The sequence below is a fragment of the Limulus polyphemus genome, unplaced genomic scaffold (assembly GCF_000517525.1).
Source record: "Limulus polyphemus unplaced genomic scaffold, Limulus_polyphemus-2.1.2 Scaffold3787, whole genome shotgun sequence".
Classification (NCBI taxonomy): domain Eukaryota; kingdom Metazoa; phylum Arthropoda; class Merostomata; order Xiphosura; family Limulidae; genus Limulus; species Limulus polyphemus.
In genome coordinates, this window is record NW_013669397.1 from 18,157 (window position 1) to 31,090 (window position 12,934).

At 37.3% G+C, this 12,934-nt stretch overlaps 1 protein-coding gene across 1 annotated transcript in view; it reads right to left on the reverse strand.

Annotated features, from left to right (window-relative positions):
• LOC106470041 (protein FRA10AC1-like) overlaps positions 1–12,483 on the reverse strand; it is a 24,018-nt gene extending 11,535 nt beyond the window's left edge. The window contains exons 1-2 of the mRNA XM_022398590.1: positions 12,369–12,483; positions 8,815–8,918 (exon numbers count right to left, since the gene is read on the reverse strand). Of these exons, the coding sequence (XP_022254298.1) occupies positions 8,815–8,918; positions 12,369–12,483 (219 nt within the window). The remainder of the gene's footprint in view (positions 1–8,814; positions 8,919–12,368) is intronic.
• Between the last annotated feature and the right edge of the window lie 451 nt (positions 12,484–12,934).

Sequence of the window (12,934 nt, forward strand, 5' to 3'; positions counted from 1 at the left end):
GCTCAGAATGTCCTCCTAGTGGTTTTCTCAGCCTTTTTAACATACCTAGCACCATCTCTTTCTTTTGAATGAAGATTTCAATGAGGTAGGTTGCGTCTTTAGTCTGCTCGAAATTTCATATATTTTTTAGACCTAAATAAAGCTTAGTTACTAAGTTTGATGAATTATAGTAGAATTCCATGGTATTGATGTAGTACTTTATGATTTTTAGTTATTCCAATGTATATATAAAACCTAAAAAAAAATAATGTTTCATAGCCTCCACGTGCAAAATTTTTTAAGGCTTAGCAACCTACATCAAACAGCAACTCAATACAAAGGTTGTAAATAGAAGAGATAATTGTTTGCTTTATTTCTTTATTTACTGTTCTATGATTTGTGAAAAATAACTAAGAATTTATTTCAAAATAGCAATTATCTATATACATACATAACGTATAATAATTGAAATGTGACTGTAATTTACAAAATACTAGTCGACTAAAACACAGCCAAGACAAGTTACTTTGTACAGACCAAAGGTCACCTTTATGTTATTTGATACGGTAACATGAGTGCAAGTGAGCCACATCATTGTAATTTATGTGTTGTTAGCCAGGCACAGGTGAAAGGTCAATATAATAAAAATAACAAATATATATAAATGTATTATGTTATGAGATTTATGTTTTTGTGTTATAATCTGAGTTCATTCTAGAATGAAAGAGGCACAATTTCTGTTTATTTTCTAATTTTTTATGGTGGTTGTGAGATTGGTCAAATTTACTGAACCTGTACAGAGATTAATTATTGAAAATAACAGATAAAATGTAAAGTTTTTTTTTAAGAAATGTTTGATAACTATCTGGACATTATAATAATTTCAAAAAATTTGAAAATTTTTTGATGCATAAAAGTATTTTTAATCTTAAAATGAAAATTAGTTTGCATGATAGATAGGCAAGATAGTAGAAAAAAAAAAAAAAGGCATGAGAGAAACATTGCTTTACAAACCTTAAGACTTAATAAAAAAATTTGATATTTTGTGTATTAAAGCATTGTATTGTTTACTGATAAACTGCCAAATTTCGTTAACATTCGCTTACTAATTTAAAAGGTATAGCATGAAAACTATAACAAGCACAAAATGGTTACGAGGTTGGTCTCAGGGGCCAAGCCCATGCTGAAAGAGTTAAGCAATCAAAGTAGTGTACTGTTGCTAATGCTAGCGTATGAATGCAAAATTTCAGGTTTCTAGGTTCTTTCCTTTTGGTGCTATGGTAGTCACACAGACATGCCCATATTATTACAGATGTTGAATTAAAGTTAACATTTTCCCAAATTGAAAATGTATTTCCAATAATACTTTAGCTATTCCTTGACATTAGCTTTGCCTATCTAAGCAATGGTCTCACATGCTCCAGTCGTTTAAACCCAACTTAAATGCCCTTGGCAATATCTATAGTGGAGACCCCAAAGCTTGTAGTTGAGTATAAATGAGTGGCAAAAGCTATCATTGGAGGCCCAAACTAAGAACAAATCTATCAGAAAACCACACAATGGAAAATCCATTTGATCATAAGAAAGTGAAGACTGAAATTGACAATCTACTATGAAATACAACACCCAAGGAAAATGGCAAGCCAGGAGGCTGATATGATTGGAATAAATCCCACAGAGAAAGAACCAAATTTAAGAGACCACTGGAATTGATGAAATGACTCATGAGGATATTCCCCTGCAAGAGATCTAGATCTTGCACAAGTGCCTGTTGGACAGCAAGAAGTTAGAAATTATGGATGCAGATTGAAGATTCGTCCTCCATTCATACACACACACACTAATGATAGAGTTGGTCTAAACCAACCACCACTCAAAACTAAGATGTTGCCCCAGAATAAATGGACTGGAAAATTCAGTGGATTGAAGTTCTAGACTCATTAGTTGCAATGGGACCACTGAAGGGATAGCATGTGCACTCATCTGAAAAAATTAAGAGATTTGAAGGAAGCCCACAACCCCAGGGATAAAACCATCCCTGTAAGTAAGAGCCTGGTGACCCATTCCATAGCCTGGAGCTGGATGGGAGGTGGCTGAGCCAACAGAAGACATATGGTGCTGATGCTAGACCAAAGGCTAGATCCCTGAACTGCAAAACTTCATCCCCGTATACAAAACATAGCTAAAGGCAAGATGAATTCACTATGAGAATGTGGAGAAGTACCTCAGCAACTTCCAACTTGGGCATTCATGGACCTGGTGAAGAATGCCAATGTAGGATGAGAAAGGACTCCACTGTAGACTGGGGAAGAATGAAGAATGGGTTGAGATGAGAAAGAAAGACAATCATCTTTGAATCTCTCCTTGTCTCAGGTAAAAAGAAACAAAAAATCCCAGAAGAATGGGATCAACTGCCACTACCACCCCTGTGATCAGTAACTTTGATAGCCATGAAACGAAAGTCCAGACCCCACTGGTCAGGTGGAGGTGGAAATACCACAGGATGAGAGGATAATGGAGAATTGAATGGAAAGACCAACCTCGATACCAGAACCTGAAGTAACTAAGGTAAGAGTCTATTCAGCTATTAGAGCCAAAAATGTCATGAGGCCAAAAAAAAAAAAGCAAACAAGTGATGGCAATTCGCAATATAAATGCTTTTGGGACACCATCACCAAGTATCCCTGCAGAAGGAACAGAAGCAATCAAACTGACCAAGGTAGAAGTCAGTAGGAGACTCCATTTGTCGACAAATTGATGTGGGGACCATTGATATTTTGCCAACAATTTGCGGGGGAGGAAGCATCACAAAGCAAACATGAGAAACAAACAAATACAAACAACAAAATGTGATTGGTTCAAAGTGATCACATGAACCAACCTGGAACCCCACATATCAAAAATTAAATGATGTTAGTCGGTAGAATTGAAAAAAAATAACATCCACCTGGGGGTGGAACACCAAAGCATTCCAACAAACATGGAGTGAACAACAGCACTTCATCAGAAAAAACATGACCAATGGTTTGTCGAGAAAAAGTGATTACATTATCTGAGTGAGGTGTTTATATACAGTGTCAGGATAGAGGGCACACTGACATGGATGGAGGGATTTGCAAATTAGATATTGCCAATGGCATTTAAGTGGGGTATAAAAGACTGGAGCATGCAAGACCAATGCTTAGATTGGCAAAGCCAATGTCGAGGAATAGCTAAAGTGTCAGTGGAGGTATATTTTGGAACACTTGTTAGATTATTTTGAAATAAATCTTATTAAATATATGTAATTTCTACAGTGTTAGTTTATATAGTTTAAATAAAACGTGGATGCTCAAATTTACTGGCCTGAAGTAGCAATAATTTATTTTAAGCAAAAAAAAACAACATATAATTTAAGATTTGAACAAAATGAAAAATACTGAAATAGTACAGTGAAAGATTATTTTTGGAAGTGTAGGATTGTATTATGCAGAGAAATGGTTCCATGCATTTAAATATTTCTTTAATATATACATGTACTTTGAGAGGTGTTGCAACGTTAACATTTATATTTCTCATAGATATTTTCTTTTGCTCACATATAGATTTCCCAGTTCAGTGTTGCTCTCTCTATATGTGAACTTTTGTTTGCCTGCCACTAGCCTTGAAGCCCCACTTTAATTCACATGTTTCTATGCAATATTGCTGCATGTAAATGAGTCTGTGACAACTGTCCATCAAAAAGAGTGCAGCATAGCCTCTTAGCACAGCTGACTCCCTCTATACCAATGGTTCAGTCATCACCTCGAGATTGGGCAATAAAATAAGATGTACTGGAAGTGGGGAGGAAGGGTGGAAAGTGTGAGAGGAGGGGAATACCTATCAGGAATACATTTTCAATGTTGGAAAATGTTAACTTCTGATACAATACATAACCTCTGTTCACATATAGTTAGAGTCCCACACTAAAGTGGTGAAGGGACCAGTGCAAAATTCTATCTGGATGAAACCTCTTTGGGTGCTTCCAAAAGGGGACTCATGAAGTGCAACAACCTATACCTGAGAAAAGTATAGAGGCATACTCGTGGGAGACCACACCTTCTCTGTACCAGGTACACTCTTCACTCAGTAAGTGAAGGGAGTGTTGCAATTACAGGTGGAAGATACAAGCACAATCCAACATCTCCAACAGTGCCATATGTGTAGTGTGGCTAGGGCATGTCAGACCGTATGTGGTGGGTTGACTCCAATCCAGAATCAGGCACTACTGGAAATTCGGCTTTCGAGCCACGAAAGAAGCAGCATCCTTACCATTTTAAGCCCATTGAGACAGAATGGGAAGGTAACATCTGAATTGCAAGTGAGTGAGAGGACTTATGTTGGCTGGTCCTGTGCCAATCCAACATCAGACCACACAGGAACCTAACATCCAGGTCATAGTAGGATGGGAAAAAGCCAGCCAAAGGTATGAACTGTACTACACAGAAAGAACACCACAACCCTACTCTCTACCGAGTGTAATTGGTCACACTCAGAAGGCAGCCTCCATGGCCCACCACCTCAGTGGCTAGGAACAGGTAAGTGGCAAGGATTCCCATGCTCCTGTAGAAGAAAATTTGGGGTGAAAGCACATTGGATCTGGCCTTGTTTAAGACACCGAGAGGATACATCGAATGGTCTTGCGGAACATCCCATTTCATGAGTGAATGCTATTTCACGCCAGGATGGCCCTAGACTGTGCAGATTTAGTTTAAGTATACAGTGAAAGCACATTGGATATGGCCTTGCAGAACACCCCATTTAATGAATGAATGCTATGTCACACCAGGATGGCCCTAGACTGTGCAGATTTAGTTTAAGTATACCGTGAAAGGTAACATTTGCCACTGAGCAGGATCCTTTAAGGTATGAGGGGGTCCTGTAAAAACAAGGTAAAAAAGAAGAAAACTTACCCAGATAGAGATGCTATAAGGTATGGAGAATAGTGATTGGAGGCAGTCTTTAGCCCAATGAAGAAGAAACAGCTAAATGATATAGACATTGTATGACAAAGGTGTGAGGTGTTTTCCACATGCTTGTCTAAGTGATCTCTTCAAATGGACGACGGAAGTGAATAGCCAAAGAGTGAGTAAGGTGACAAATTTGATGAGAGGATACATGGAAGCACTGATGTGCATTCCCATCCAATGAAGAATATGTCAAATAGGTAAGCTGATGGAGCCATTCAGTGACAATAAGGGGGAGAAATATCATGAGTGAATGAATGATTCCATAGAATTAAGAAACAGGATCGGGAACCATGAAAAGTAGAAGAGCAAATAACAGACTGCATAGACAGGGCAGAGTAGGCAATCAGGATCTGTTTAGAAAGATAAGAAATGGGATATAGGTGTGAATGCACTATCACCTTCATGCACCACAGACATATTAGGGATAAAAGCACGATCAAGATGGAGAAGGATATAGGAGTGTTGAAACAGAATGTTGACAACCACAGGCAAAAAGGAAGAGGAAATAGATTTTATGAGAAAGACGGTACATGGAGAACAACGTAAAAGAGCATAGTAAAGACAAGAGAAAAAAACCCGATGGAAACAGGAAAACCATAAAATAGTAGAAACAACAGCCTGGTAATCAGCAATAGTTGAGACTGATAAGCCCTGTTTGAATAGTAAAGTGAAAATCTCAGACAGATGGAGAATGGAAGGAAAAGAAGGGAATAGAAACAATGCAGTGACCAATAGCAAAAAATACCTCACTTCTACTGATACACCATGAGAGAGGAAGGGCAACAAAATGGGAAAGAAGGGAAACTGCATGTGAAAACAATCCTTAATGTTTTGCAAGGGACCAGATAAATCCCACACGTGAAGCCTGAATGATGACACAGCTGGATGGAAAAACAAAGTATGAGGCTGAAAGAGCAGAAGAGGAGGGGAGGAGAAGATCTGGATGTGAGGGAGGAAAAGGTATACCCTCTGTAGCATTTGTTCTGTCAAGCTACCAGACAAAGAGGAAGATGGATAAAGGAGGACAAGTGATACCAAGAGAGGTTCCACTGATCATGCAAAAGATCCGTATGAGCATATCCCAAGGGAATAAGAGTTTCCATGGAAGCCCTAGTCCCAAAAGAAAGAGAGCCACCTATGCAGGAAGAAAAGATGAGGATAAAGCTGCAGAAACCAAACTCTCCATGGCCTACAAACAGAGTAGAGAAGGCTGAGCCCTGCTGAGATGGGAAATGAAAAACACACTCAAGTGAATCAGATATCGAGTGGGTGTGAGATGAGACTTCTTCAACCTCACTAATGAACCAAGTCGAGCCACTTTCCCAAAAATAAGAGTATGGTTGTAGGAGTCTTAGTGAGATGAAGCTAAAAAAAGCCAGTCATCCATATATTGGTGAAACTGCAATTCCAAGCTGGAAATGTGATGAGCGAAGGTACGCATAACTGAACAAAAGACATATGAGGCTAACACCAGGCCAAAAAAGTGTGTGTGGAATTGATAAACCTAAACTTGATGAACAAATAAAACATGATGCTGGGGAGATGGGAATATGAAGTTACACATCGAAGACGTCCACCTTGGTCATCCAAAGTCCCAGACCAAAATACTACCAGAAGGTGAGAAAACTCTCCATGAAAAACTGAGGAAGGTTGAGTAACTGATTGAGATGTGAAAGATGTATGATGGGATGTCAATCTCCAGATTTCTTGGGAACAACAAGCAGACTAGAATAAAATCCTGCAGAAGGATGAGAAACCTGTTCAATAGCATCCTTGGTCAACAAATCTGCTACTGCCACTGAGAGTCGCAAGTGAGATACAAGATCCCTTGAAGGAGGAAAAGGAATAGGAGGATGAGCTAAAGGAGGAGAAGAGGAAAAACAAAGGGTAACTCCCTCTGATAAAACTTGTAGCACCAAATGGTTTGCCCCAAATGGAAACCATAGATCCACAAGCCGAGCCAAATGGGCTCCTACCATCCCTGAGCCTAGAGGATAGTCATTGATGAGGTTGTAAGCACTGAAATCTACACATGGAGGAAGAACAGATGGGAGCAGAGGAACAGGAGATGATGCAGAAGGATGGAAGACTGTAATGAGAAAAGAAGAAGCTTGGGAGAATGTTGGCACATGGCCTCAACCCACAAGTCCACAGAATCAGGTACTCCACCAAAAACACCTTGGTGGAGAAAAGGAGACAAGATGAAGGTCCCTGAGATAAGTGGGAGGCAAATTTATTTTAACAGAAAGGGCATCCCTCCCTAACAAATCCCAGAACACAGAAACCAAGTCTGAAAGGACAAGGTTGAGGAAGAAAAATGTGCCAATGTAGAGAAGATAAGGGAACAACTACCTGCCAAAAACTCCTCAGCAGAATGGAGGATTGCCTTGGAAAGAAGGTGAATGGAGAAAAGATAACACAACAGGGTAGTGTGGAGTAAGATGAAGGCATGAAAGTTGGGCCTTAGAAAGTCTAACAGAAGATAGAGGATATAAATCCCAAGCCTGAAGAAGAGACTAGTGTTTGAGAGTCCAAGAAAAGAAATTCAACCCAATGATAAGCCAAGGCATATGTGTCAACCAGGCAAGGATAATTAGGCATGCCAGCATTAGAGTGAGGTTGAGATAAAAAAATTTCAATATGGACTTGAATATCTGGAGAGGGAGGAAAAACATAATAGTCAGAAGCACAGGTCAAATTAAGTAGTGAAGGAGAAGAATCATATAAAACAGGAAAGAGAGAGAAGGTAACACGCCTGAAAAACTATGTCCAGAAAAGACGAAGAAGACCTAAGCAGTTCCAAGACAGTACTGATAGAAGAGTTGGCAAAGGTAGGTGGTGGAAAAAGACTGTCAAAACCCTCATCATCACAAACAGGATTCATAGGAGGAGATATATCTGTATCAGGTTCAGAAGAAGGTCCAGGCTACATGAAAAGCTTCATCGTCTGTCACACAATAGCCATCATTTCGTCAACACACAAAGAGGAACCCAATGCCATTGTAGTTGTTTGTCCAGCATGAACACTGTCTTGTTGTCTCACACCAGACAGTGGAAGATACCACAACCTGTAAATTCATAAGGTGGAAATAAAAGGCCACAAAATCTGCTGGTACAGAAATTTTGAAAACTAAAATTGAAATTTAATCTTTACACAACAGTGGGTATTTTTTGTAGATACTTCCACAACAAACATCAATATCAAAGCTCACAAGTAAAATAAAAAGGAAGAAATCTTTACATACAAGTGCCAAATTGAGAAGTGATGATTAAACAATCAGTATAGAGGGAGTCAGCTATGCTAGGAGGCTGTCTTGCACTCCTATTGGTGGAGGGCTGTCACATGCTCAGTTGCATGCAACAACACAGCAATATCACATGGAAACATGCAAGTTTAGGTGGATGATTCGAGGCTAGTGGCAAGTGAAACAATTTTGCATATAGAGGACAGCACTGAATATGTGAGAAGAGGTTACATATTGGAAATTAATGTTTCACATGAATTTTTTATTATATAAGCTTCCTCTTCAGTAATTGACAGTACACTGTACTTAACAGCAAATTTATCAAGGCAAGTATATGTTTTTTAGAACACAATTGAAAATTGATAATAATATCAATCTCTATCTATTTCCTTACATATATGGTATAAAATGCTTTGTAACTTCTTTGTTTATTATTAAGTGCCACAAAGTAAAAGAATATTACACTAATCAAAAGTAGAATTTAAAGGATAATCAGTACTGATAAAATGCAAAATATATTTATACTAAGAAATGACTAATTAAACCAAATAGATTATACAAAAAAGGCATACAGTTAAATCATGTACACAAGTAAAAGATACAGCATCTAAAGCTAGAAGGTGGAACCTCTGTTTTCTTTCCTCCTCTCTGTGGAAAAAGGATAAAAAATAGTTATAAACACTAACATTTTCCTCAACATAAAAATCTCATAATAATGTACAATAGAATATCAAACTAAAATTTTCTAAAAATCTCTACACACAGTGGAAATGTCAAACTTGTATTGAAATATCCCCTGACACTAAAACTTACTCACTATACTAAACACAGATCAACTTTTCAAAAATAAATTAAAACTAAACAATGTATAAACCATTTAGGATTACCATAAGGTTATATCATTTATCATTGACAAGAAACAGCTATGAGAATTTTGGTGGTTACAGTGAGTTTATATTAACCCCTTCACATTCCAGAAATAAAACTAAAGGATGAAATTGTTTGAAACTTGAAAGGAAGTTTCCTAAAGACATGTAGTTTCAGAAAAATAAAATATCTAATTTTTATTTTTTCTACTATTTGTACTGGAAATTCGTTATTTATTGTAGTTATTTGCACTCAGATTCTGAGTAGTTGAAGTGCAAATTGATTTTCATGTTAAGTAATCAAAATTATAATTAAATTGATTAATGTCATGAAAATTATCAACTATTTGAAATCTGTGTTATTGTTTTTGATTATTACAACTATCCAGTAATCAAAAATTGCTATTATGATTTTTCCTTATTGCTTTCAATTGACTCAAATTTATTCAGCTTAAACAATCAAATGTCAAGACTCACAAAAATAATTAACTAATCAAAATTACAGTTTCCCATTATTACTATTTTCAGTTATTCCAACTAGTCAAGTAAATGAAATATTGCAATAATTTTGGTTTATGGTTAAACACACAAAGCTACACAAAGAGCTGTCTGTGTTTTCTCCATCACAGGGTATTGAAATTCAATTTTTTTACATTATAAGTTTTTTTTTCAGCCATCCCATGGTAGAATAATCAATTACTTGAATTTAACCAATTGATGAGCCCAACAATTAATTATTTAGCAAATTCAATTAATCACCCAACTCTAGTCATGAGTCCTTAAAGTATTACTATAAGGTTATACATTTAACAAGACACAGTTACGAGACCTTAAAGAATTATCATAAGGTTATATGATTAACACAACAGTGGCAGTTGTGAGACACTCAAGTGTTATCATATAATTACATCATTAACAAGATAGTTATGAGTAGAACTAGTGGTTAGCTCAATTAATTGATTACCTATGTGCACTGATTACATTGGTCAGTATCCTTTATAATTAATCAACCTAAATTATCCTTAAATATTAAATCTATTAATATTTCAGAAATAGTTGTCTAGTGTTTCCAATTATTACCTTTTTTAATTAATCCAATAATCAAAATTATTATTAAATTGATTAATATCACAAAAATAATCAACTAATTGAAATTATTGTTTCTGATTATTTCCATTTTTGACTATTCTAACTATCCAGTAATACAGAAATATTGACATTATGATTATTTATTATTATTTTCAATTAACTGAAGTTTGTTCAGCTTAACCCTTTAAATATGGGTAGATCAATATGCATGTCACGATCATCTTAGAAAGTTATATTCAAAATTCATTTAAAATATACATCAATAAGCTTGCCACCAAAAGGTAGTTTATAATTCAAATGTTTGTATAATTTAAGTTTTAATTTCTTAAGTTAAAAAAATTAATTTAAAAAATTTAACATTTTCCTAAACTGAAAATGTATTTCCAATGATACTTACCTCTGCTGACACTATAGATATTTTTCAATCTCCAGGATTTCCACTCTTTGTCCATCTAAGCATTGAAAATGCTTGCTTCATTCTTTATATAACCCGCTTGAATGCCCTTGGCAAATTCTAATTTGCAAATTTCTCCACCAACTTCAATGCAACCTCTCTCTAGGTACTACCACCTCATTCAGATAATGTAATCACTTTTTCGTGACATAAACCGGCTTTTAGTGGGGAGAGTGTCAGCGGAGGTAAATGTTATTGGCAATACATTTTCAATTTAGGAAAATGTTAACTTCCAAACATACTTACCTCTGCTGACACTATAGTATAGAATCCCACACTGAGAAGGTGGAGGGGCCAGTGCAGGCATGAACCATACAGAAAGCATCTGTATAGAACAAAAGTGTACCAAGAAAAAGATGGTACAAGAATGGGGAAGCCGCATTACATCTAGAACAGGTATGCTCTTCACTAGGAACTCAGTCCCTATATCAAAGGTGGAATAGGATACGAGTACTCATCGGTATAGGCCAGCCCCAACTAGGTACCATAACTTGGGGCTGGAATTAAAGGGTCATGGTACCTATATCCCACATTGGTGGCTAGAAGTATTTGACTGCAAGGTTATTTATACTTTTGATTGGATTCCAACCTGTAGCCATAGAGTGATGCGTTTCACACCATCAGAATCATGAAGAGATAGTAAGCAACACCAAAGTGGGCAAACTTTCTCCTCCACCTGAAGAAGTCCAAAAGGCAACACCCCAGGCTCGGAATGATGGGCTCATGTATGTCGTACTCAATCAAAGGAACAAAATTCATCCGGTCTGGAATTATGAACATTCATCCTCACTCCCCAACCAAGTGGGCAAGGAGTATTCCTCTTGCCCCTGGAATTATGGAGAGGACGTGGAACCTGTGCTCAACCAACGACCTAGGATGGGACCATATTGCATTTGGAATTATGAGGAGATAGTGGACATCCTTCTATGAACAATATATGAAACCGACATTGATCAAAGAGAAGGGCCACGCACCTTCCAACTGGATATCTCTGTGTCATATCTGAACCGGAATTACAAGTAGGCTCCCGTGGAAGTTGGTGCCAATTCTATTGACACCTGGGAAAAAACATCCAGGGACCTGAGTAGGAGGGCTCCCAACTTTGCTCTCTTCTCCAAGAGTGGAGGAACCCACTCAAATACTCTGGAGGAACAGCCTCTGTCTACCACCCCAGCAACTGGATACTGGGGTGGTAAGAACTCCCAAGCTCCACTAGTAGAGTTGATGGGGGGGGGGGGTATATGCATTTGGGAGTCCTGAGGAACAGTGCTCTGGAAACTGTGGAATAGGTGAACCAAGTCCCCTACATTTTTAAAAGTAAACCGATCCCAATTTATTAAACCTGAAGATCAGCAGGGACGGGCAGGATCCCATTTAGCTTTACTCATGATAGTCCATAATATCAGGTAATACCATCTGGTAGGTAGGTGCCTTGATGGTCTTATGGAACATCCCATTTTGACAGAGCCTGTTGCAACCTGTAGTAATTATAGTGAAAGTGGTTGCTAGTGTGAAATTGACAAGACTAAGAATACCTGCCTGGGCAACAGAGTGGGATCCAGTGAAATAATAAAGGGGCACTGGAAAAAAAAAAGAGTACATGATTGAGGAAAATACTCACCTCTGGTACAAATTTTTAACAAATGTTGTCAAATTACCTACTAGGTTAGTCAAAAACCCTCAGAAGACAAAACTGCTAGATCATGTAAGTAATGAGACAGGAAAGTATTAATAGTAGTCCACATACCAGGCTGCACAATGTCTTCCAGAGGGCAATTCAACTGTGTGGCTATTGACATAGAGATATGATAAATCTGGTAAGATGATACACAAAAGAGTCCACTCCTGTAACTATAATCCATTATAGGCCCTATGAATAAAGTTATGAAGCTACCGTGTTAGGGTAATGGGAGATAAGTCATGGGAAAAAAGAAGAATTTCAATGAATGAAAAATTGATTCCTACTACCTCAAAATGAGTTAGTATGAGCTACATAACTTGTGAGGATCCTAACAAGACATAACAAACAGTCAGGATTGGAGCAGTCATAAAGGTGAGAAATGGCTGGCAAATGGATTGGTGAGAAGGATCTTTCCCTTAAACTAGCTGTCAGTCTTTGGAAGAAAAGACCTACTGGGGTAAATCAGTACAAATGTGGAAATATAGTCCAAAGCACACAAATTGCAAACAACTCCAAATGAAGATGTCCACAAGCTAACAACAACAAAAAACACAATATAAAACAACTGTATAATCCCAATTCTATAATTGAAAAGGTCATCTGGTTCAAAGAATGTTAATGGTTTTGAGTAG